Genomic DNA, 26234 nt, shown 5'->3' on the forward strand with positions numbered 1-26234 from the left:
TGTAACTGTCCAAGTTTTTCTTAAATGTTAAAAGTGAGCCCGCATTTACTACTTCATCTGGCAGCCCATTCCATACTTCCACCACTCTCAGTGTGAAGAAGCCCCCACTAATGTTTCCTTTAAACTTTTCCCCCTTCACCCTTAACCCATGTCCTCTGGTTTTTTTTTTCTCCCCTAGCCTCAGTGGAAAAAACCTGCTTGCATTCACTATATCTATGCCCATCATAATTTTATATACCTCTAAAAAATCTCCCCTCATTCTTCTATGCTCCCGGGAATAAAGTCTTAACCTATTCAACCTTTCTCTGTAATTCAGTTTCTCAAGTCCCGGCAACATCCGTGTAAACCTTCTCTGCACTCTTTCAACCTTATTAATATCCTTCCTGTAATTTGGTGACTAAAACTGTACACAGTACTCCAAATTCGGCCTTACTAATGCCTTATACAACCTCACCATAACATCCAACTCTTATACTCAATACTTTGATTTATAAAGGTCAATGTACCAAAATTTCTCTTTATGACCCTATCTACCTGTGACGCCACTTTTAGGGTATTTTGTATCTGTATTCCCAGATCCCTCTGTTCTACTGCACTCTTCAGTGCCCTACCATTTACCTTGTATGTTCTACCTTGGTTTGTCCTTCCAAAGTGCAATACCTCACACTTGTCTGTATTAAACTCAATCTGCCATTTTTCAGCCCATTTTTCCAGCTGGTCCAAGTCCCTCAACAAGCTTTGAAAACATTCCTCACTGTCCACTACACCTCCAATCTTTGTATCATCAGCAAATTTGTTGATCCAATTTACCACATTATCATCCAGATCATTGATATAGATGACAAATAACAATGGACCCAGCACTGATCCCTGTGGCACACCACTAGTCACAGGCCTCCACTCAGAGAAGCAATCCTCCACTACCACTTTCTGGCTTCTTCCTTTGAGCCAATGTCTAATCCAATTTACTACCTCTCCATGTATATCTAGCGACTGAACCTTCCTAGCTAAACTCCCATGCGGGACCTTGTCAAAGGCCTTACTGAAGTTCATGTAGACAACATCCACTGCCTTCCCTTCATCCAATTTCCTGGTAACCTCCTTGAAAAACTAACAGATTTGTTAAGCATGACCTGCCACGCACAAAGTCATGTTGACTCTCCCTAATAAGTCCCTGTCTATCCAAATACTTGTGGATCTTTGTACAGCAATAAGTTCAATCAAATGTTTCCGGTAGTTGTTGATCAGTCCCGCACATCAGCTTGAAGGAATTTTAGGGTGTTCATCCTTACAAAACTGCTTCAACTCTGGGATGTTGGTGGGCTTCCTTGCACGAACTGTTTGCTTCAGGTCTTTCCACAACATTTCTATAGGATTAAGGTCAGGACTTTGACTCGGTCATTGCAAAACACGAATTTTCTTCTTATTAAACCATTCTATTGTTGATTTACTCTCGTCTTTCGGATCATTGTCTTGTTGTATTATCCAACTTCTATTAAACTTTAGGTGACGGACTGCTACCCTGACATTCTCCTGTAAAATATCTTGATACAATTTTGAATTTATTGTTCCCTCAACGATTGCAAGTTGTCTAGGTCCTGAGGTAGCAAAGTAGGCCCAAACCATGATGCTCCTTCCACCATGCTTCACAGTTGGGATGAGATTTTGGTGTTAGTGTGCAGTGCTCTTTTTCCCCGAAACATTGCAATGTGCATTTCTACCAAAACGTTCAACTTTTGTCTCATCTGTCCACAGAACATTGTCCCAGAAACATTGTAGAACATCTAGCTGGGCTTTTACAAACTTGAGACGTGCAGCAATGTGTTTTTTTGGAGAGCAGTGGTTTTCTTGTGGTGTCCTTCCATGAACACCATTCTTGTTCAGTGTTTTTCTTATAGTGGACACATGATTAGAGACTAGATATTTCTGCTGCTTCCCTTGGGGTCTTTTTCAGCTCCCTCGGCATTGCACATTGTGCTCTTGGTGTGAGTTCTGCAGGATGCCCACTCCTAGGCAGAGTAACAGTACCGAGTTTCCTCCATTCGTAAACAATTTCTCTATCTGTTGACTGATGAACATTCAGGTTTTTAGAAATGCTTTTGTAGCTTTTTTCAGCTTCATGCATCTCTACAATTCTTCTAAGGTGCTGTGAAAGTTGTTTTGGTCGAGGCAGTGTACATAAACAGATCTTTCTTGAGAAGAACAGGCTCTGTCAGTAACCTGACTTTGGGTGTCTTTTTTTTTATTGGGCAGGACATCTATCTCTGCAACCCACACTCCCAATCTCATCTCATTGATTGGAACACCTGACTCCAAGTAGCCTTTATAGAAGATATTACCCCAGAGGTTCACAAACTTTTTCCAACAAATACATGTAATATTGGACCATTTTTCTCAATAAATGAACAAGTTTTTTGTGTTATTTATTTAATAGGGTTTTAGGACGTGTGAAGATCTGATCACATTTTAGGTTATATTTATACAGAAATAGAGAAAATTGTATAGGGTTCACAAACTTTCTAACACCACTGCACATGGACCATGACTTCTGGCTGTCACCCTCCCACTTAAGTTCATTATGTGCACCTGTGTGTTACAACCATAAAAACTGTTTAAAAAAGACAATGATGCCTTTGCTGGCCCCGTTGAAGCTACTGCATCCTAACACAGTAATGTCTTACCAGAAGGTTCTGTTCATTGCAATCTATGAGCGAGCATAGAGCAGATATTTCAAACTGGTTACAGGGATTGCAGTAACTAGGTTGGAGAAATTCAGGTTATTCTTTTGAGAGCAAAGTAGTAGATGGGAAATTTAACACATGTACAGGATTGTGATAGGTTCATCAAGCTTACAGATTTCAACCAAATTAATTTTTTCCTTACTTTTAATGGTGTAATTTTTAATCAGAATTTGCCGTAATCTTTCTATTTGTACTGCCTGCCATTTTGAGTATTTGTAGTATTTTATGTTTTATTTCAAGTTCCACAATCTACGACGTTTTGTCTTAAGTTGTGAGGTTTGTGTGAAATTAGGTTTCTATTAGCCAGATGTAGGGGTAGGGGCTTGGAGATCTGTAGAATTTTTTTAACGCTGAGATACTAATAACATAGAATTCTGTCTTTGAAGCAAAGCAAGTCTGTTGACAATCAAAAGTGTTGTTCAGCCGTCACAGTGTAGTGATGTAGTTACTGGTGGGTTGTTCAGCAGAGAGTCACAGTGCAGTATGATGTGGTTAGAGGTGGGTTGTTTAACGAAAAGGCTGTGTAAACTTATTGTCTGTGTTGTGATTCATCAGCCTGTTTGAATAGTTTCTGTTCACCTCCATTTTTATAAAAAAACAGATTCAATGCTGATGGTTGCTGAGAGATTGGAGGGACCGTTCAACATTGAAGCAGTCATGGACCCCATTGATGTTAAGATTTCTGATGCAATCATGAACATGCAGGAGAACAGTATGCTGATCTCTCAAAAGGTATGAATGGGCTTCATTGTCTCCCACTGTCCAACACAGAATTACAGCCAAGTAGGTATTTCCAGTATGCTTTTCAGAATCACATAGCTTGAAACTCTGTAGTCTGGCATTGTGTCCCCCAGTTCCTGTGGTCTGACATGTTTTGAATCTGCAATGCAGATCTACACTAATTAATTATAAGATCTAAAACTAAGCTCTATACTGATTTGTACTTAATTAACCAACCAACGCAAGTTTTGTGATCTCAGCTGACACCATTTGCAACTAATGGAAACTTTGGTTTACAGACGGTTCTTGGAACCCTTATGTGATGCAGGGGAGTCAATATTTAAAAACAGTTGTCCCACTCAGGTAAGTGTGAGTCATGCATTTCAGAAAAGTAGACCAGGATAGGACTTTCACAGTGAATGACAGGGCTCTGGGAAGTATTGCATAACAGAGAGTACAGGTATGTGGTTCTCTGAAAATGGTGTCACAGGTAGACAGGATGGGGAGAAGGCTTTTGGCATGCTGGCCTTCATTGTTCAGTGCAATGTGCATAGGAGTTGGGATGTTAAGTTGCAATTGTAAAAGATGTTGGTGAGCTCGCATTTAGAATATTGTGTTCAGTTTTGGTCATCTTGGCCTTTAAGCTGGAAAGAGTGCAGAGGAAATTTATGAGGGTGTTACTGGGTCTTGAGAGACTGAGTTATGAAACAATGTTGAACAAGGTGGGATTTTTTCATTGGAGTGTAGAAGAATGAGGGGTGACCTCATAGAATCATAAGGGACATAAATGCACAGTCTTTTTCCTTGGTTTGGGAATCAGGAGCTAGAGGGCATACATTTAAGGTGAGAGGAGAGAGACGATTGGAACTTGAAGGATAACTTTTTCATCCAGACGGTGGTCCATCTATGGAACGAGCTGTTAGAGGCTGGTCGGTCTGTGGAATGAGAGGATGGTCAGTAACCAGAGAAATTGGTGGTAGGAACATTGCTTTTACAATGCCATAAGATTGACTTCAACAGCACAAAACAACTGTTGATTGGAGTACCGTGCATTTGCAACAGAAGTGTTCCTGCACAGGTCCAGCAAAGAGCTTTAAAAACCCAGTCTCTATAAAAGAGAGGTACCGCCTAGCGGAGCGGTCATCGTGAGAGCAGTTGTCGTCGGAGTAGTCTGAGGTAGAGTAGTAAGGCTTTGGCTCAACAAGTCTTTGGTGAGTACAGTCAGAGGCAAGGTAAGTAGGTAAGTTCATTCATTTCTTATTTAAATCTTGAGAGTATAGGAGGTATGTCTACAGAGCCAGTATTCTGTTCTGGGTGGCAGATGTGGGATTTCCAGCGTCCCTGATGGCCACATCTTCACCAGGTGCATTGAGATACAGGTCCTTAGAGACTGTTAGGGAACTGGAGCTGCAGCTTGATGAACTTCGGCTTGTTAGGGAAAATAAAACAGTGATAGACAGGAGCTACAGGGAGGCAGTCACCTCAAGGATACAGGAGACAGATAAATGGATGACTCTCAGGAGAGGGAAGGGAGAACGTGGATAGTGGAGAGCACCCCGTGGTCATCTCCCTTAACAATAAGTACTCCATTTTGAGTACTGTTGGGGGGGCCTACCTGGGTTAAGTCACAGTAGTCGTGCTTTTGTCACTGAGTCTGGCTCTAGCTCAGAAGGGTAGGTATATGAAGAGGATGGCAACAGTAATTGGGGACTCTATGTAGTCAGGGGGACAGGTACGATTCCGTGGTCACAAAAAGGAAACGTGGATGGTAGTTTGCCTCCCAGGTGCCAGGTAGAATGGGGGAACAGACTCGATGGGCCAGATGGCCTACTCCTGCTCCAATTTCTTAAGTTCTTATTCAGTGAGAACAGCTCTGCCGGGCATAAGAACTATGCCACATGTGAAGGCCAGGAGTTGGACTTGGTTGCCAGAGGCTGTTAGAGACGCACACCATGAAAAGCATTTGTTTAGCAGTGGGAGCTCATCCCCACTACCACCCTTCGGCTATGACTACCTTAGGCGGGCCACTGGCACCTTAAAACCAGTTGCTCCGCGCAGATGGGGCTTATTATGGTAGCTCATCTAGGAGAGGGAAACTCCGATTACAAACCTCTGCTGCCTTGTGGCTATACCCAGTCATGGGAAAGGCTTCGGGAGTAAACCCCAAGGAAAAATCCGGAGTCGGAGTCCCAAAGGCGGCTGACTGCTGTACGCAGAACCGGCACTGCAACTCCTGCGATGCTGCTGGCATCAAACTGTACTGACTTTCGTCTTTCCTTTGGACTTGTCATCAGCATGGAGAGGGGGTCCCACTGCATGGGCAACAGATGGATCTCCATATCAATTCTGCCCTGGCTTGCGCCCTGGAGAGGCCACTCCAGCATCTGTTGGGGTCATCTATTGCATCCTGTGCTCCCGGTGCGGCCTCCTCTACATCGGTGAAACCCGATGCAGATTGGGGGACCGCTTCGTCGAGCACCTCCGCTCCGTCCGCCACAGCAGACAGGAACCCCTGGCTGCCACCCACTTCAACTCTGCTTCAGATTCCCATTCAGATATGTCCATACATGGCCTCCTCTACGGCCATGATGAGGCTAAACTCAGGTTAGAGGAGCAACACCTCATATACCGTCTAGGTAGTTTCCAGCCCCTTGGTATGAACATAGAATTCTTCAACTTCCGGTAATTCCCTCCCCCTCCCTTCCCACATACTTATTTCACTCTGCCCCCTCCCCCAGCTGCCTATCACCTCCCTCATGTTTCTGCCTCCTTCTACTACCCATTGTGTTTTCCCCTATTTCTTCTTCACCTTTCCTGCCTATCCCCTCCCTGCTTCCCTCCCCCACCCCTTTATCTTCCCCCTTACTGGTTTTTCACCTGGAACCTACCAGCCTTCTCCTTCCCACCCTCCGCCCACCTTCTTTATAGGGCCTCTGCCCCTTCCCCCTACAGTTCTGACGAAGGGTTCCGGCCCGAAACATTGACTGATTGTTTCCACGGATGCTGCCCAACCTGCTGAGTTCCTCCAGCGTGTTGTGAGTGTTGCTTTGATGCCAGCATCTGCAGAATATTTTGTGTTTTCCTCCTGAGTATTGTTGGCAAGGTCTTTGCTCGTGTAGCTCTGGCACGTCTACAAACTCTGGCAGAACGGGTCTACCCTGAGTCCCAATGTAGTTTTTGCGCAAGGAGGTCAACTGTCGGAGAAGTGCAGGGAACAACAGAAACCCCTCTATGTCGCTTTCATCGACTTGACGAAGGCATTCGACCTTGTCAGCAGGGATGGGCTCTTTCAGATTCTCCTCAAGATCGGCTGTCCCACGAGACTCCAAAGTATCATCAAGTCATTCCATGACGATATGAGGGCTACTGTTCAGTACGATGGCAGCTCATCAGAACATAGAACATAGAATAGTACAGCACAGTACAGGCCCTTCCGCCCACATTGTTGTGCCGACCCTCAAACCCTTCCTCCCATATAACCCCTCACCTTAAATTCCTCCATATACCTGTCTAGTAGTCTCTTAAACTTCACTAGTGTATCTGCCTCCACCACTGACTCAGGTGGTGCATTCCACACACCAACCAGTCTCTTGAGTAAAAAACCTTCCTGTAATATCCCCCTTGAACTTCCCACCCCTTACCTTAAAGCCATGTCCCCTTGTATTGAGCAGTGGTGCCCTGGGGAAGAGGCGCTGGCTATCCACTCTATCTATTCCTCTTAATATCTTGTATACCTCTATAATGTCTCCTCTCATCCTCCTTCTCTCCAAAGAGTAAAGCCCTAGCTTCCTTAATCTCTGATTAAGAACCCTTTGCTATTCGTAGTGGAGTTAAACAAGGATGCGTGTTGGCCCCAACATTATTTGGCATCTTCTTCTCTCTGTTACTTTTATTGAAGTACGTGCTTGGGACGTTGACAGAAGGCATCTACATGCACACCAGGTCTGATGGGCGGCTGTTCAACCCTGCGCGCCTGAGAGCACGAACAAAGGCGCACAAGACCTTAATACGTGACATGCTCTTTGCCAATGACGCTGCTATAACCTCGCACACCAAAGAGCAGCTACAAACTCTCATGGACCACTTCCCTAAGGCATGCAAGGACTTCAGGCTTACCATCAGCCTAAAGAAAACAAATGTCCTTGCCCAGAACATAGTGGAGACACTGGTCACTACCATTGACAATTACGACCTAGAAGCAGTCCACGAGTTCACATACTTGGGGTCGACCATTAGTGACACTCTCTCCCTCGATGCTGAAATCAATAGGTGTATTGGCAAAGCAGCATCGATCCTTGCTCGGCTCTCCTCGCGGGTCTGGGAGAATCCGAAGCTCGCTACAAAGACCAAGACTGCCATGTACATTGCATGCGTTATCAGCACCCTCCTGTATGATAGCGAGACTTGGACCATCTACTCCAAACAGGAGAGGAAACTCAGTAGTTTTTACCTGCGCAGCCTTCACTGCATCCTCGGCATCACCTGGAGAGACAAAGTCCCAAACTCTGAGGTCCTCTCCCGCGCTGCACTTCTCGCAATGTTCACGCTTTTAAGACAACACAGACTGTGCTGGCTGGACCATGTCCGTCGTTTGAAGCATGGTAGACTGCCGAAGGACATCCTCTGTGGAGAACTAGCAACAGGCAAGAGGAACGTTGGTAGACCCCAGCTTCGCTTCAAGGACCTCTGCAACGCGACATGAAAGCCTTAAAAATCAACACAGAGTGCTGGGAGGGTACAGCAGATGACCGCAACAAATGGCGAGGTACTCTTCAGCAACACCTAGAGCGAGGCGAAAGAGTGATCCTGAGTCAGTTTGAGGAGCGGAGAGCTAAACGGAGGGCACAGTGGATAGCGGACAACAATTCCACAATGCCCTACACATGCAGCAACTGTGGCAGAGCCTACCATTCCACAATCGGCCTCAATAGCCACAGTCGATGCTGCTCGACAAACCAGTGACTACCAGAAGCGCGGTACCCATGGTCGACCATGACCGACGGAGGCCACACACATGTTCTTATTAATGAAAATACAAAAAAGGTGCAAAGGGACTTGCAGATTGAGTCTGTGGTGAGGAAGGCAAATGGATGTCATGAATGTCAGCCAGCAGAGAGCAGGAAGAGAAGACTGCCATATACAGCGGGCAGCGTTTGGAGCTGGCAGTGGAGTGAGGGTGTAGCAGAGTGAGAGGGCTTTGGCTCAAAAGGGGTTTCGGCGAAGAACTGATTCGCAGAGACTCACAGATAACAGTCTTTGAGCTCCCCAGCGGGCTCTTCCCTTTCTCCCGTGGTCCTCCTGCTAATATCGGTTGCTCTGATATGGCAGGTGAGCTCAGACCTGTGCCATGCTCCTCCTGTGCCATGTGAGAACTCAGGGAGGCTGACAGTGTCCCTGAAGACTACGTGTGCAGGAGTGTGTCCAGCTGCAGCTCCTGACAGACCGCATGGTGGCGGCACTGGAGCTGCGCATGGATTCACTTTGGAGCATCCGAGATGCTGAGAATATTGTGAATAGCACATTTAGTGAGTTGGTCACACCGCAGTTTAAGGATTTAAGGAAAGATAGGGAATGGGTGACCAACAGGAATAGTAGTAGCAGGAAGGTAGTACAGGATTCTCCTGCGGTCATCTCCTTCAAAAGCAGATATACCGCTTTGGAGTCTGTTGGGGGAGATGGCTCATCAAGTGAGGGCAGCAGTAGCCAGGATCATGGCACCGTGGGTGGCTCTGCTGTGCACAAGGGCAAGAAAAGAGTGGCGGAGCTCTTGTGGTAGGGGATTCCATGGTAAGAGGAATAGAGAGGAGTTTCTGTGGCCGCAAACGGGACTCCCATATGGTGTGTTGTCTCCCTGGTGCAAGGGTCAGAGATGTCTTGGAGAGGCTGCAGGACATTCTGAAAGGGGAGGGTGAGCAGCCAGCTGTCGTGGTGCATGTAGGTACTTACGATATAGGAAGAAAGCGGGATGAGGTCCTACAAGCTGAATTTAGGGAGCTAGGAGATAAATTAAAGAGTAGGGCCTCAAAGGTAATCATTTCAGGATTATTACCGGTGCCACGTGCTAGCCAGAGTTGGAATAGCAGGATAGCTAGAATGAATATGTGGCTTCAGTGGTGGGGCAGGAGGGAGGGTTTCGGGTTCTTGGGGCATTGGAACCGCTTCTGGGGGAGGTGGGACCAGTACCTCCGGACGGTCTACATCTGGGTAGGGAAGAAATCAATGTCTTAGGGAGATTGTCTGCTAGTGCTGTTGGGGAGGCTTTAAACTAATATGGCAGGGGAATGGGAGCCCACACAGAGAAGAAGAGGGAAGTGATGCAGAGACCAAAGCTAGAGTTAGTGAAGAAAAAAGTAAGAGTAGAGTGCATAAAAGTGTAAGGGGTTTCTTCTTTTATGTTACTGCGTATGTTAATTAAAATGGCTTCTTTGTTATGTTAAATGCTGATAAAGTCTCTAGCTAGCAGTTTGCTTGGGTTATATTATTGATAACAGAACAAATGAACCAATGGGTGTCCATGTTATTCTTTCGTGGGGCGATATGCTGTCTCATATGGCTGGGAAACAGGAGTTTTGGGGGGGAGTTAGAGGAGAGACCAGGAGGACGACAGACGTACTGGGAGTGCTCTGGTTGATCACTCCGGGTGGTTCCAGGCTGCGAGTCGAAGGGGTCAGAGTGGATCGCAGAGGGAAGAAAGGAGGTCTGAGCGCCAACATGTGCACAAAGAAATTGAACTTTGATAAGTCTGGTGCCTTTTCCATTCCTTTTTGTATTGTACCTCTATTAATCTCATAAACTTAGTAATATCTATAAAGTGTAATTGGTAAAACGTACATTGTGTGCTGGCTGATTATTGATGCTTGAAGCTGAATCAGGTGGCATTTGTACAGCGACCGACGTAACCAGGAGACAAGGTGGGCAGCGGACGGAGTTTCCCCTAGATAAATACAAGCCAATATAGCTGAGCGTTACAAAGGTAAAAAGCAAAAATGGCATAGGTTACTAGATTCTGAAAGTACAATGAGTATAAGGGCATTTTATCTAAATGCCCGTAGTATTAGAGACAAGGTTAGTGACTTGTGGCACAGATCAGTACCAAGACGTATGATTTAGTGGCCATTACAGAAACCTGGTTGCAAGGTGGAGATGACTGGGAATTAAATATCCAAAGGTATCAAGTAATATGGAAAGATAGGCAGGAAGGCAGAGGAGGTTGGGTGGCGCTCTTGATTAGGGATGAGATCAGGATGATTGTGAGAGACGATATAAGATCTATGGAGCGGAATGTTGAGTCCATCCAGGTAGAGATTAAGAATAGTAAAGGGAAAAAAATCACTGTCTATAGGCCACTTAATAAAGATATTGCAGTGGCAGAGGCGATTAACCAAGAAATCACTGAGGCTTGTAAGAACGGAACAGCAGTTGTCATGGGGGATTTTAACTTCCACATAGACTGGGTGAATCAGGTTAGTCAAGGAAGTCTTGAGGAGGACTTCATAGAATGCATCTGTGATGGCTTTCTTGAGCAGCATGTTAGTGAACCTACAAAGGAAAATACTATCTTAGATCTAGTCCTGTGCAATGAGACAGATAAGATTACCGATCTTGTAGTCAGGGATTCTCTTGGAAAGAGTGATTATAGTATGACTGAATTTCGCATTCAGATGGAGGATGAAATAGTTTGATCTAAAACTGCTGTATTATGCTTGAACAAGGGAGACTACTATGGGATGAGGGAGGAGTTGGCTAATGTGGATTGGGAGCACAGGCTATTTGATAGGACAGTTGAGGAACAGTGGAATACTTTCAAAGAGATTTTTCATAGTGCTCAACAAAAGTATATTCCAGTCAAAAGTAAGGACAGTAAGTGGGGAGAGAGCCAGCCTTGGATAACTAAGGAAATAAAAGATAGTATCAAATTAAAAGCTCATGTGTACAATGTCGCTAAGAGTTGTGGGAGACTGGAGGATTGAGAAAACTTTAAAAAGCAACAAAGAACAACTAAACAAGAAATAAGGAAAGGGAAGATAGAGTATGAAAGTAAATGAGCACAAAATATAAAAACAGATAGCAAAAGTTTTTATAAATATATAAAGCGGAAGAGGGTGGCTAAAGTCAACGTAGGTCCCCTGGAAGACGAGAAGGGGAAATTGATATTGGGTGATAAGGAAATGGCTGAGGCATTGAACGACTATTTTGTGTCGGTCTTCACAGTGGAAGACACGTCTAATATGCCAAAGAAGGATGTTATCTATGAAATTGGAGGTGGGGACCTTGATAAAATCACTGTCACTAAAGAGATAGTGATGAGCAAATTAGAGGGCCAAAAGGTAGATAAGTCCTCCTAGTCCTGATGGGATGCATCCCAGGGTACTGAAGGAATTGGCGGAGGTGCTGAAGGAATTGGCAGACACGTTGGTAATCATTTATCAAAACTCTCTAGACTCTGGGCAGGTCCCGGCGGATTGGAAGACAGCAAATGTCACACCACTTTTTAAAAAAGAATGAAGGCAAAAGACGGGCAACTATAGGCCAGTTAGCTTAACGTCTGTAATCGGGAAAACGCTTGAAACTGTCATTAAGGAAGAAATAGCGAAATATTTAGAAAGGAATGGTTCCGTTAGACAGGCGCAGCATGGATTCAGAAAGGGCAGGTCCTGTTTGACAAACTTACTGGAGTTCTTTGAGGAAGAGTGCAGTTGATAGAGGGGAACAGGTGGATGTTGTATATTTGGATTTCCAGAAGGCGTTCGATAAGGTGCAGCACAAGAAACTTATAAATAAGATATGGGTGCATGGAGTCAGAGAAAATGTCTTGGCATGGGTAGTGGATTGGTTAACCGATAGAAGGCAGAGAGTTGGTATAAATGGGTGTTTCTCTGGTTGGCAGTCAGTGGTGAGTGGGGTGCCGCAGGGGTCGGTGCTGGGCCCACAGCTGTTTACCATTTACATTGATGATTTGGAAGAGGGAACTGAGTGTAACGTAGCAAAGTTTTCTGATGACACTAAACTGAGTGGAAAAGTAAATTGTACAGAGGATGTGGAGAGACTACAGAGGGATATAGATAGGTTAAGTCAGTGGGGCAAAGTCTGGCAGATGGAATACAATGTTGGTAAATGTGAGATCATCCACTTTGAGAATAATAGAGGAGCAGTTTATTATTTAAATGGTGAAAGATTGCTGCATGCTGTTGTGCAGAGGGACTTGGGAATGCTTGTTCATGAATCACAAAAAATTGGCTTGAAGGTACAATAGGTTATTAAGAAGGCAAACGGAATGTTGGCCTCCATTGCTAGAGGGATTGAATTCAAGAGCAGGGAGGTCATGCTGCAACTATACAGGGTACTGGTGAGGCCGCACCTGGAGTACTGTGTGCAGTTCTGGTCTCCATACTTGAGGAAGGATATACTGGCTTTGGAGGCAGTGCAGAGGAGGTTCACCAGGTTGATTCCAGGGATGAAGGGGTTAACCTATGAGGAGAGATTGAGTCGCCTGGGACTATACTCTCTGGAGTTCAGAAGAATGAGAGGGGATCTTATAGAAACATACACAATTTTGAAAGGAATAGATGAGATAGAAGGTAGGAAAGTTGTTTCCATTGATAGGTGAGACTAGAACTAGGGTACATTGCCTCAAGATTCAGAGGAGAAGATTGCTTTTCCCAAAGAGTGGTGAATCTGTGGAATTCTCTGCCCAGGGAAGCAGTTGAGGCTTCCTCACTAAATATATTTAAGAAATAGTTAGATAGGTTTTTACATAGTAAGGGAATTAAGGGTTATGGGGGAAAGGCAGGTAGATGGAGCTGAGTTTATGGACCGATCAGCCATGATCTTATTGAATGGCGGGGCCGGATGACCTACTCCTGCTCCTAGTTCTTATGTTCTTATGACTGTCTATATTTAATTTATTATTTATTTTATTCATTCCAGGCATTTCAGGGCTGTGGAAAACCCAAGTCTCTACCAGTGAGCCGTTTGACTCGATCTGTAGCAGATGGGTTTAATCCAAGATTTCGCCCCTACAGTCCAGAGGAGCGTCCTACAACAGCAGCTGGCACAAGCCTTGACAGACTGGTAAGTTCCCAAATGTTGATTGCATGCAATTGTATTTGCACACAACAGGTAGTCCTGTATCTAATGAATAACCAGTTGGTAACAGGATGGTTTCAGTTTTATGTAGCGAAATGAAAAATCGGGAAGAAAAGAATCCAGTTAGGGTATTCAACTCCTTTGACTGCTTCTCACCATTTTACAATCAGATCAGCTGTGAATGAATGGGCATCGGTTCTTGAGGGACCTAATGGCCTGCTCCTGCTTCAAATTCATATGTTTATCTGTGACCGAACTCCACTGTGCTCATCTGTGTCACATATCCTTCAGGACCTTTGGAAAACAAAATATAATAAATGAAAGCCAAAACAAAAAGGTCTTGTGAATCTTCTACACCTTTTCCAGCACAATGAAATCCTTATAGTCTGGGAACCAGAACTGCAGACACCGTTCTGGGTACAAGTCTCAACAATCAGCCTGGAGCGTGGATCAGCACTTGCAGCTATCATGTGGTGGCCATTACAGAGACTTGGATGGCTCAGGGACAGGAATAGTTACTTCAAGTGCCGGGTTTTAGATGTTTCAGAAAGGACAGGGAGGGAGGCAAAAGAGGTGGGTGGGGGCGTGGCATTGTCGACCAGAGATAGTGTCACGGCTGCAGAAAATGTGGACACCATGGAGGGATTGTCTAAGGAGTCTCTGTGGGTGGAGGTTAGGAACGGGAAGAGGTCAATAACTCTACTGGGTGTTTTTTATAGGCTGCCCAATAGTAACGGGGATATTGAGGAGCAGATAGGGAGACAGATTCTGGAAAGGTGTAATAATAACAGGGTTGTCGTGGTGGGAGATTTTAATTCCCCAAATATCGATTGGCATCTCCCTAGAACAAGGGGTTTAGATGGGGTGGAGTTTGTTAGGTGTGTTCAGGAAGGTTTCTTGACACAATATAGATAAGTTTACAATAGGAGATACTGTACTTGATTTGGTATTGGGAAATGAACCTGGTCAGGTGTCAGATCTCTCAGTGGGAGAGCATTTTGGAGATAGTGATCATAGTTCTATCTCATTTACAATAGCATTGTAACAGGAAGGAACAGACAAATTCGAAAAATGTTTAATTGGAGTAAGGGGAATTATGAGGCTATCAGGCGGGAACTTGGAAGCTTAAATTGGCAACAGATGTTCTCAGGGAAAGGTACGGAAGAAATGTGGCAAATGTTCAGGGGATATTTGTGTGGAGTTCTGCATAGGTACGTTCCAATGAGACAGGGAAGTTATGGTAGGATACAGGAACCATGATGTACAAAGGCTGTAGTAAATCTAGTCAAGAAGAAAAGAAAAGCTTACGAAAGGCTCAGAGAGCTAAGTAATGTTAGAGATCTAGGAGATTATAAGGCGAACAGGAAAGAGTTTAAGAAGGAAATTAGGAGAGCCAGAAGGGGCCATGAGAAGGCCTTGGCGGGCAGGATTAAGGAAAATTCCAAGGCATTCTACAACTATGTGAACAGCAAGAGGATAATACGTGAAAGAATAGGACCAATCAAGTATGACAGTGGGAAAGTGTGTATGAAACCAGAGGAATTAGTAGAGGTACGTAATGAATATTTTACTTCAGTATTCACTTTGGAAAAGGATCTTGGTGATTGTAGTGCTGCCTTGCAGCAGACTGAAAAGTTTGAACCTGTAGATATTAAGAAAGAGGATGTGCTAGAGCTTTTGGAAAGCATCAAGTTGGATAAGTCGCCGGGACCGGATGAGATGTACCCCAGGCTACTGTGGGAGGCGAGGGAGGAGATTGCTGAGCCTCTGGTGATGATCTTTGCATCATCAATGGGGACAGGAGAGGTTCCAGAGGATTGGAGAGTTGCAGATGTTGTTCCCTTATTTAAGAAAGGGAGCAGAGATAGCTCAAAAAATTATAGACCAGTGAGTCTTACTTCAGTGGTTGGTAAGTTGATGGAGAAGATCCTGAGAGGCAGGATTTATGAACATTTGAAGAGGTATAGTATGATTAGGAATAGTCAGCATGGCTTTGTCAAGGGCAGGTCGTTCCTTACGAGCCTGATGGAATGCTTAGAGGATGTGACTAAACACATCGATGAAGGTAGAGCAGTAGATGTGGTGTATATGGATTTCAGCAAGGCATTTGATAAGGTACTCCATGCAAGGCTTATTGAGAAAGTAAGTAGGCATGGGATCCAAGGGGACATTGCTTTGTAATCCTGAACTGGCTTAACCACAGAAGGCAAAGTGTGGTTGTAGACGGGTCATATTCTGCATGGAGGTCTGTGACCAGTAGTGTGCCTCAGGGATCTGTTCTGGGACCCTTGCTCTTCGTGATTTTTATAAACGACCTGGATGAGGAAGTGTAGGGATGGGTTTAGTAAGTTTGCTGATGACACAAAGGTTGGATAGTGTGGAGGGCTGTCAGAGGTTATAGCAGGACATTGATAGGATGCAAAACTGGGCTGAGAAGTGGCAGATAGAGTTCAACCCAGATAAGTGTGAAGTCATTCATTTTGGTAGGTCAAATATGATGGGAGACTATAGTATAGACTCTTGACAGTGTGGAGGATCAGAGGGATCTTGGGGTCCAAGTCCATAGGACGCTCAAAGTAGCTGCGCAGGTTGACTGTGGTTAAGAAGGCATACAGTGTATTGGCCTTCATCAATCGTGGAATTGAATTTAGGAGCTGAGAGGTAATGTTGCAGCTATATAGGACACTGGTCAGACCCCACTTGGAGTACTGTGCTCAGTTCTGGTCGCTTCACTACAGGAAGGATGTGGAGACCATAGAAAGGGTGCAGAGGAGATTTACAAGGATGTTGCTTGGATTGGGGAGCATGCCTTATGAGAATTGGTTGAGTGAACTCAGCCTTTTCTCCGTGGAGCAACGGAGGATGAGAGGTGACCTGATAAGTGGTGTATAAGATGATGAGAGGCATTGATCTTGTGGATAGTCAGAGGCTTTTTCCCAGGGCTGAAATGGCTGCCGCAAGAGGGCACAGGTTTAAGGTGCTTGGGAATAGGTACAGAGGAGATGTCAGGGTTATGTTTTTTACGCAGAGATTGGTGAGTGCATGGAATGGGCTGCCGGCAGCGGTGGTGGAGGCAGATACGATAGGGTCTTTTAAGAGACTTTTGGATAGGTACATGGAACTTCGAAAAATAGAGGGCTATGCCATCTGCCTTTTCCAGGGGAGGTAAAATGTTCATTTAGTTCATCAGCCATCTCTTTGTCCCCTGTTACTTTTTCTCCTGCCTCATTTTCCAGTGGTCCTATATCCACTCTCATTTCTCTTTTATTTTTAACATGAAAAAATTTTTACTATTCCCTTTGGCATTATTTGCTAGCTTGCTTTCATATTTCATTTTTTCCCTTCTAATGATTTTTTTAGTTGCTGTCTGTAGGTTTTTAAAAACTTTACAATCCTCTATCTTCCCATTAATTTTTGCTTTTTTGTATTCCCTTTGTTTTGCTTTTACAATAGCTTTGACTTCACTTGTCAGCCATGGTTGTACTATTTTACCATTTAAGTTTTTCTTCATTCTTGAAATATACATGTCCTGAACCTTCCCATTTTTTCCAGAAACACACGCTATTGCTGCTCTGTTAACATCCCTGCCAGCAGCTCCTTCCAATTTACTTTGGCCAACTCCTCTCTCATACCACTGTAATTTGCTTTACTCCACTGAAATACTACTACATTAGTAGTTGAACTCAATCATATTGTGATCACTAGTTCCTTAGGATTCTCTTACCTTAAGCTCCCTAATCAACTCAGGTTCATTACATAACTCCCAATCCAGTATGGCTGATCCCCTAGTAGGCTCAACAACAAACTGCTCTAAAAAGACATCTCTTAGGCATTCAACAAACTCACTCTTTTGAGATCCATTACCAACCCAATCAACCTGTGTGTGAAAATCTGCCATGACGACCATATCATTGCCCTTTTGACTTGCCTTTTCTGTTTCCTGTTGTAACCCATGGTCCACCATCCAGCCAATGTTGGGAGGCCTATATATAACTGCCATCAACGTCCTTTTACCCTTGCAATTTCTTAACTCATCCCACAAGGATTCAACATCTTCCGATCCTATGTCACATCTTTCTACTGATTTGATGCCATTCTTTACTAGTAGAGCCACACCACCCCCTCTGCCTACCTTCCTATCCCTCCGATATAACGTGTAACCTTGGGCATTCAGCTCCCAATTACAACCATTCTTTTTTTTTGTAATATAACTTTTATTGAGTTGTCAAAAAGAATACATGAAAAGATAAAATCTACCCTCCCCTCTCCCTTTAACCCTCCCCCCCCCATATACATAGTCCTACCTAAAAAGAAAGAAAGAGAGAAAAAAGAAAAGAGCCGCCTGGGTGTTGGAAGGTTCCCACATGCTCCATGGGATTCAAGATAAATTTGGTATAATTATTCGTTACTTTCCCCAAGGGACCAAGGTCTTTATCGGAGCACTTAAATATGCCATCCTATCTTTTGTAAATAAGGGCGCCAAATATTCAAAAATGTTACATATTTATCTCTTAAATTATAAGTAATTTTTTCGAGTGGAATAGAACTAGCCATTTCATTATTCCAACGATCCATACTTAAATAAGAATCAGATTTCCAAGTAACTGCTATAGTCTTCTTAGCTACTGCCAATGCAATTTTTATAAATTCTTTCTGATATTTATTCAATTTAAGTTTCGGTTTTATCCCTTCAATATCACCTAATAGAAATAATACAGGGTTATGTGGAAGTTGAGTTCCGGTAATTTGTTCCAATAAGACTCTTAAATTTATCCAAAAGGGTTGAATTTTAAAACAAGACCAAGTAGAATGTAAAAAAGTACCAATTTCTTGATTACACCGAAAGCATTTATCAGATAGATTTGAATTTAATCTATTTATTTTTTGTGGTGTAATATATAATTGGTGTAAAAAATTATATTGTACTAATCTAAGTCAAACATTTATTGTATTGTCATACTGTCAAGACAGAGTCTTGACCAATTTGTTTCATCAATATTAATATTCAAATCTGCTTCCCATTTTTGCTTTGACTTATGGGTTCCTTGTTTAATTGTCTGTTCTTGAATCAAATTATACATACAAGAAATAAATTTTTTAATTTTCCCTTTTTGAATTAAAATTTCAATTTCATTAGGTTTTGGCAAAAATATTGTTTGACCCAGCTTACCTTTTAAGTAAGCCCTTAATTGAAAGTAACAAAAGAAAGTATTATTAGATATTTTATATTTATCCTTTAATTGTTCAAATGACATCAATATACCTCGTTCAAAACAATCTCCTATAAATTTAATCCCTTTTTGGTACCAATTATATAAAAGTTGATTGTCCATTGTAAAAGGAATAAGTCTGTTTTGAAACAAAGGTCTCCTTGCTAATAGAGATTTCTGTGTTTCATTATCAACATTTATCTTATTCCATAAATCAATCAAATGTGTTAATATAGGAGATTCTTTCTTTTCCTGTATCCATTTAGATTCCCATTTATATATAAAATCTTCAGGTCTATTTTCTCCTATCTTATCTAGTTCTATTTTAATCCATGCTGGTTTTTGATCATCGAAGAAAGATGCAATAAATCTAAGTTGATTTGCTTTATAATAGTTTTTAAAGTTTGGAAGTTGTAACCCTCCTAACCTAAATTTACATGTCAATTTTTCCAATGATATTCTTGACATTTTACCTTTCCAAAGAAATTTTCTCACACATTTATTTAACTCTTGAAAAAATTTCTGTGGCAATTGTATTGGTAATGTTTGAAACAAATACTGTAATCTAGGAAATATATTCATTTTTACAACATTGACTCTACCTACTAATGTTATTGGTAGTATCATCCATTTGTCAAAATCTTCTTGAATTTTTTTCAACAGTGGTAAATAATTAAATTTATATAAATTCTTTACATCATTATCAAGTCTTATACCTAAATACTTTATACCATTTACCGGCCATCTAAATTGGGTTACTAATCGACATTGACTATAGTCTCCTTTAGTAAGAGGTAAAATTTCACTTTTATCCCAATTTATTTTGTAACCTGATACCTTCCCATATTCATCCAATCTAGAAGATAATTTATGTAACGACTGTTGTGGGTTTGTTAAATAGATCAAAACATCATCTGCAAAAAGATTAATTTTATATTCCTCCTGATTAACTCTAAAACCCATAATATCTGGATCAATTCTGATTAGTTCTGCTAATGGCTCTATCACCAGTACAAATAAAGCAGGTGATAATGGACAACCTTGTCTAGTTGACCTTTTTAACTGGAATGGTGTTGAAATTTGAGAATTTGTCACTACTGTAGCTTTAGGGTTAGAATTTAAAGTTTTAATCCAATTTATAAAAGATGTTCCTAACCCATATTTTTCTAATACTTTAAATAAAAAATCCCATTCTAATCTATCAAATGCTTTTTCTGCATCCAAGGCTACTACTATACTCTTCTCATCCCTTTTTTGTGCCAACTGAATTATACTGAGTAGCCGGGTTACATTATCTGCCAATTGTCTATTTTTAATAAATCCTGTTTGATCCATATGTATTAATTTTGGTAAATATTTAGATAATCTATTCGATAAAATTTTTGCTATTATTTTATAATCTGTATTCGATAAAGAAATAGGCCTGTATGATGTTGGTTTCATAGGGTCTCTGTCTTTTTTTGGCAATACTATTACAATCGCTGTTGAAAAAGATTCTGGAAGTTTATGTATTTTTTCTGCTTGACGTATTAGTTCCATAAAAAGAGGAATTAATAAATCTTTAAATTTTTTATAAAATTCAGGTGGAAAATCATCTTCTCCTGGAGATTTATTACTTTGGAGTGATCCTAAAGCTTCTTCAACTTCTTTTAATGTAAAAGGCATATCTAATCCCTTCTGTTCTTCCAAATTCAATTTTGGAAGAGAAATTTGTGATAAAAACTTTTCTATCTCATTAACATCATTTTGGGATTCTGATTGATATAATTCAGAATAGAAATTTTTAAAAGTTTCATTTATTTCAAGAGGTTTATAAGATATTTTATTTGCCCTTGTTCTAATTGCATTTATTGTTTTGGAAGCTTGTTCTGTTTTCAACTGCCAGGCAAGAATTTTATGTGCTCTCTCACCTAACTCATAATACCTTTGTTTAGTTCTTATAATTGCTTTTTCCATTCTATATGTCTGAAGCGTATTATATTGTAACTTCTTATTGACAAGTTGTCTTCGTTTTTCTTCTGACATATATCTTTGAGATTCTTTTTCTATTTTTGTAATCTCTTTTTCCAATTGACCTAGTTCTGCCATATATTCTTACTTAATTTTAGACGTATAACTTATTATCTGGCCCCTAAGATATGCTTTCATCGCATCCCATAATATAAATTTATCATCCACTGAATGAAAATTTGTATCCAAAAAAAATTGAATCTGCTTTTTCATAAAATCACAGAAATCTTGACGTTTTAATAATGTTGAATTAAATCTCCATCTATAAGCCACTTCTTCCTTATCAGCCATTATTATTGTCATTAATAAAGGGGAATGATCTGATAATATTCTTGCTTTATATTCCATATTTTTCACTGTGTTGAATATGCATTGATAATAGAAACAAATCTATCCTTGAGTAAGTTTTATGTCTATGGGAATAGAATGAATAGTCTCTTTCTTTAGGATTGATTCTTCTCCATATATCAATCAAATTTAAATCCTTCATCAATGATAAAGTTAAATTTACTACCTTCAATTTTATAACAGCCTTGGTTGATCTATCTAGGTCTAGGCAAAAATTAAAGTCTCCTCCAATTAATATTTTTTCATGTGCATCCGCCAAATTCAGAAAAGCTTCTTGTATGAATTTTGCATCATTTTCATTTGGTGCATAAATATTCATAAAAGTCCATAATTCAGAAAAAAGTTTACAATGTATAATCACATATCTCCCCGCAGAATCAGTTATTACATTTTGTATTCTAATTGGTAACGTTTTATTGATCAAAATTGCTACTCCCCTCGCTTTTGAATTAAATGAAGCCGCAACAACACTTCCCACCCAATCTCTCTTTAGTTTCTGATGTTCTGTTTCTGTTAGGTGCGTTTCCTGTAAAAAAGCTAAATCTATCTTCATTTTTTTAATATGTGTTAAGATTCTTTTTCTTTTCACTGATCCATTAAGCCCATTAACATTAAAACTCAAAACATACAATAAATTAGTCATTATTCTTAACAAAGTTACTCCAATCTAAAACATTACTTATCTTCTCAACTCTCATAGTTCCTTGGGGAATCTCTTTAAACTTCACCATGTTGCTATGTGTTTCCCTCCCAACCTTCCAGGCAAAAAGAAAAGAAAAGATAGAAAGAATACAAAAAAAGAAAAAACAAAATACCCCCCCCCACTAATGTTGTGAATGAAAAGATACACAACACTACCCCGCTCCATTTTACGGGTCGTGGCAAAAGCCACGCTTGCACACATGATTAGCGTAGCAATCGATCAGTGCTTCTTCCAGCTCCCCCGCAACAAAAAAAAATTATATATATATATATATAGGCAAAATTAATGTTACTATTCCCAACTAATATTCCTCCAGTTTTAACCTTTCTTACCCCCCTCGTATAATTAATAATATATTTATACATTCATCCAGCTTCAAAAATCCATCAAGTCCATTCTTTAACCCAATCTTCATCTTCAATCTATCTCGCTCCCCTGGATTTGTTCTTGTATCTGGTGAATATTCAGAGAATCTCGCACAAACTGCTCTGCTTTCTGGTAGTCATCAAAAAATCTTTTTTCTCCACCAGGCAAAAAAATCTTCAAGGTTGCAGGATAACGCAGTATAAATTGATAACCATGATCCCATAGGGTTTTTTTCACTGGATTAAATTTCTTCCTTCTCTTCAAAAGTTCATAACTTATATCAGGGTAGAAAAAAACTTTGTTCCCTTTAATTATCAATGGCCCTTTTCTATCCTTGGCAGCTCGAGCAGCTGCCTGTAGAATCCTTTCCTTGTCTTGAAATCTTAAGAATTTTATTAAAATCGATCGTGGATATTGGTTATCTTTTGGTTTTGGTCTTAGAGCTCTATGTGCCCGCTCAATTTCAATTGGTTGAACCTCCTCTTCCATTTGCAAAACATCCGGGATCCATTTTTGAAAAAATTCTATTGGTTTTTCTCCCTCCGTACCTTCTTTAAGATCAACAATTTTAATATTATTACGTCTACTGAAATTTTCCAACATGTCCACTTTCTCCAAGAGTCGATTTCTTTCCGAGTTCCAGACAAGCAGATCATTTTCTGTTTTTTCCACTCTATCATTCATATGCCCCATTGCTCTTTCCATCTTTTGAAGCTTCTTATCCATTTTGTCCTGTCTTTCCATAACTTTATTATAGCACATCTTCGTATCTCTAAGCTCTTCTCTTACTTTTCTTAGTTCAGCCGTTAATTGCAATATAGCCTCTCTTATGTCTCTATCATCTCCTTTACTTGCAATCGCTTCCAATTCTTCCTCCTCTTCTTCATCTGTGTTCTCTGCAGAATCCAATTCTGACTCTGAGTCATTTTCAATTGCAGTGGCTATCGGTTCTTGTAGTTTGCGTTGTGTCGATTTGCGCATGCGCATTTCTGGTGTCTTCTTCGAAGAACCCGTTACCACCGCCATTGCTCCCTGTTCTACCAAAGGAGATCCAACCTGAGTCCGAGGCTCCATCGTTGCAGTAGGCCCTTTTTTCTTCCCCTCTCGCGGCTGCTTCCCAACAGCAGACTTCTTTTGTTGCGGTTTAGGAGGCATATCGTAAAGTAGTCTTACAAAGTTTATAAATAGTTTTCAGAAAATATCTATTAACTTTGTTTTGTTTAAACGGTACTTTATTGATTTGTTGCGGGAGAGCTGGATTTACACGTCTCAATCCCACGTCATCATGTGACGCCCCCCACAACCATTCTTCATCCACGATTCAGTGATGGCCACAACATCATACCTGGTAATCTGTAATAGTGCAACAAGATCATCCACCTTATTTGTTATACTACACACATATAGATACAACACTTTGAATATCGTATTTGTTATCCTTTCTGATTCTGCATCCCTAATCTTTTGATACTCAGTCTGTTGGCTGCAACTAAGTCACATCACTTGCCTGCCCTTCCTGACATTCTGACTGTACGTTATCTTTACTTTTTTTACCATCCCTGCTATCCTGAGTCTCTCACTCTGGTTTCCAACCCCTGCTGAAATAGTTTAAACCCTCCCTAACAGCTCGAACAAATCTCCCTGCGAGAATATTGGTCCCCCTTGGGTTCAGGAGCAACCTGTCACTTTTGAATAAGTCATACCTCCTGCAGAAGAGATCCCGATGATGTAAGAAACTGAAGCCCTGCCCCCTGCACCAGCTTCTCAGCCACGCATTTATCTGCCAAATCATCCTGTTTCTACCCTCACTGGCGTGTTGCACAGACAGCAATCTAGAAATTACTACCCAGGAGGACCTGCTTCTCAGCTTTCTACCTAGCTCTTTAAATTCTCTTTTCAGGACTTATTTGCTTTTTCTTACTATGTCATTGGTACCAATATGTACCGAGACATCTGGCCGTTCCCCCTCCTTCTCCAAAATGTTGTGGATGTGATTTGAGACATCCCTGACCCTGGCAGCTGGGAGGTAACATGCCATCTGGTGTCCTGTTCATGTCCACAGAATCTCCTGTCTGTTCCCCCCTCCCTGTCGAGTCTCACTATCACTCCCTTCTTCTCTCTGTCTTTCCCTTCTGCACCATGGACCCATAGTCAGTATCTGTAACCTGATTGCTGTGACATTCTCCCGGGAGGTCATCCCCCACAAAAGTATCCAAAGTGGTATACTTGTTTTTGAGGGGAATGGCCACAGGGGTGCTCTGCTCTAACTGCCTATTTCCATTTCTTCTGACGGTCACCCAGCTACTCGCCTCCTGCAACTTTGGGGTGAGTACTTCCCTGTAACTCTGATCGATTATCTCCTCGCTCTCCTGTACAAGCCGAAGGTCATCCAGTTGCTGCATCAAATCCCTAACATGGTCTTCAAGGAGCTGAAGCCGGATGCACTTCATGCAGATGTAGTTCCCTGGGAGACTCTGGGTCTCCCAGTTCTCCAACATCCAGCACAAAAAGCACAGCACAGCCATTTAAATGGTACAGTAAGAGAGGGAAAAAACCAAAAAGAAACCTTAACAGACGCTTTACACAGAGCCGAAGCCTCTTCTGAGCCAAAGCCTGTTGCTTCTACTCTCGCCACTGGCCTACTCCCGACAATGACCGTTCGCCTTATCCCTTCTGTACTTTTATTTAGTTCGTAGAGCTCTGTTGACACTGCTGATAGGCCACATACAATGGACAAACACTCTCAAAGCTCCCTTTTTAAATAACCGCCACCGACCTGCGAGAAATCCCTCTTGGTAAAGCTCTGTTGACGCCATTGATAGGCGTCGTGCAATGGACAAATGCCTGCGAAGCTCTTTTAAATGATCCCTGCCAACCTGCGAGAAACACTTGTGTTTACCCGGAGAAAGACTACCATGACCGTGAAGCCTTGCACGGGCAGGTGTGTGCGCATGCGTGTATGTGCCAATTTTTTTCTACAAATCCATTTTGGCTAAATCTTCCTGATTCTGTTAAGTGAAACTACACTGTACATACATTATGTCTACTTTATATAGGCTGTGTATTTATCATATCATTCCTGCTTTTACTATTTGTTAGTATTATTTTAGGTTTTATGTGCTATTTGGTATGATTTGGTAGGTTATTTTTTGGGTCTGGGAACGCTCAAAAATTTTTCCCATATAAATTAATTGTAATTGCTTCTTCGCTTTACGCCATTTCGGCTTACGAACGGTTTCATAGGAAAGCTCTACCTTCAGATAGCGGGGCAAACCTGTGTAGCATTAGTAAAAAAAGAAAAAATAGAAAGAGGGCCCATTTTAATGAAACAGTCTAATGCGCATGTTGGAGGTCACGATTTTCCCGTCTGTTCATTCTCCATCGATTTCCCCTGGGCGTTGTCGACTCCCAACCCCATTCCAAGTCCACTCTGTCCTGTAGTCTACGACTTCCCTGTTCTGACATGTTCTCTCTCCATCTTCCACCGAACAAAAGACCGCAAAACCTCCTCTCGGGCACACAAGAAAGAAAACCTCTCCCCTTATTGGACGCCGCACATTCCAAAGCCCCCGTTATCTCTAGTCATAACCCAAACACTGCTGCTACAGAGAAACCATTACATTAGCAGTGAAACCTTTCTCAGGTGGTTACAGAAATGTGCCTCACTAAGATGACAGGTAACTGGAGCAAATCTAAACTGCGTTCATAGGGGATGCTCTCAGATCAGTTGAATGACATTGGAATCTAACTTGCACTTAAATCCAAGAGCCATGGTTAATTGATTTGAAGAAGTAAACAACATTGCCAGTGTGATTGACAATGAAGAACATTCTATGCTGTAGGAAGAAATCAATGGAATGACTAGGGTTCCTAGAAGGATATGCACATTGTGTAGGCAGAAGGAATTAGTTTAGTTGGCCATTTGATTGCTAATTTAATTGGTTCGGCACAACATTGTGAGCCAAAGGGCCTGTTCCTCTGCTTTACTGTTCCATGTTCTAGGGAAGGCATACCTCAAAGAGACTTTGCAGTGGAAGAACAGTCACCAGA

At 41.8% G+C, this 26234-nt stretch overlaps 1 protein-coding gene across 2 annotated transcripts in view; it reads left to right on the forward strand.

Annotated features, from left to right (window-relative positions):
- Positions 1-26234, forward strand: part of LOC134353191 (glypican-4-like) — a 201182-nt gene that overhangs the window by 112259 nt on the left and 62689 nt on the right. For both annotated transcript variants that reach the window (XM_063061210.1, XM_063061211.1), the window contains exons 5-6: positions 3343-3473; positions 13389-13532. In XM_063061210.1, coding sequence (XP_062917280.1) covers positions 3343-3473; positions 13389-13532 — 275 coding nt within the window. The remainder of the gene's footprint in view (positions 1-3342; positions 3474-13388; positions 13533-26234) is intronic.

This window comes from Mobula hypostoma, chromosome 10 (assembly GCF_963921235.1).
Source record: "Mobula hypostoma chromosome 10, sMobHyp1.1, whole genome shotgun sequence".
Classification (NCBI taxonomy): Eukaryota; Metazoa; Chordata; class Chondrichthyes; order Myliobatiformes; family Myliobatidae; genus Mobula; species Mobula hypostoma.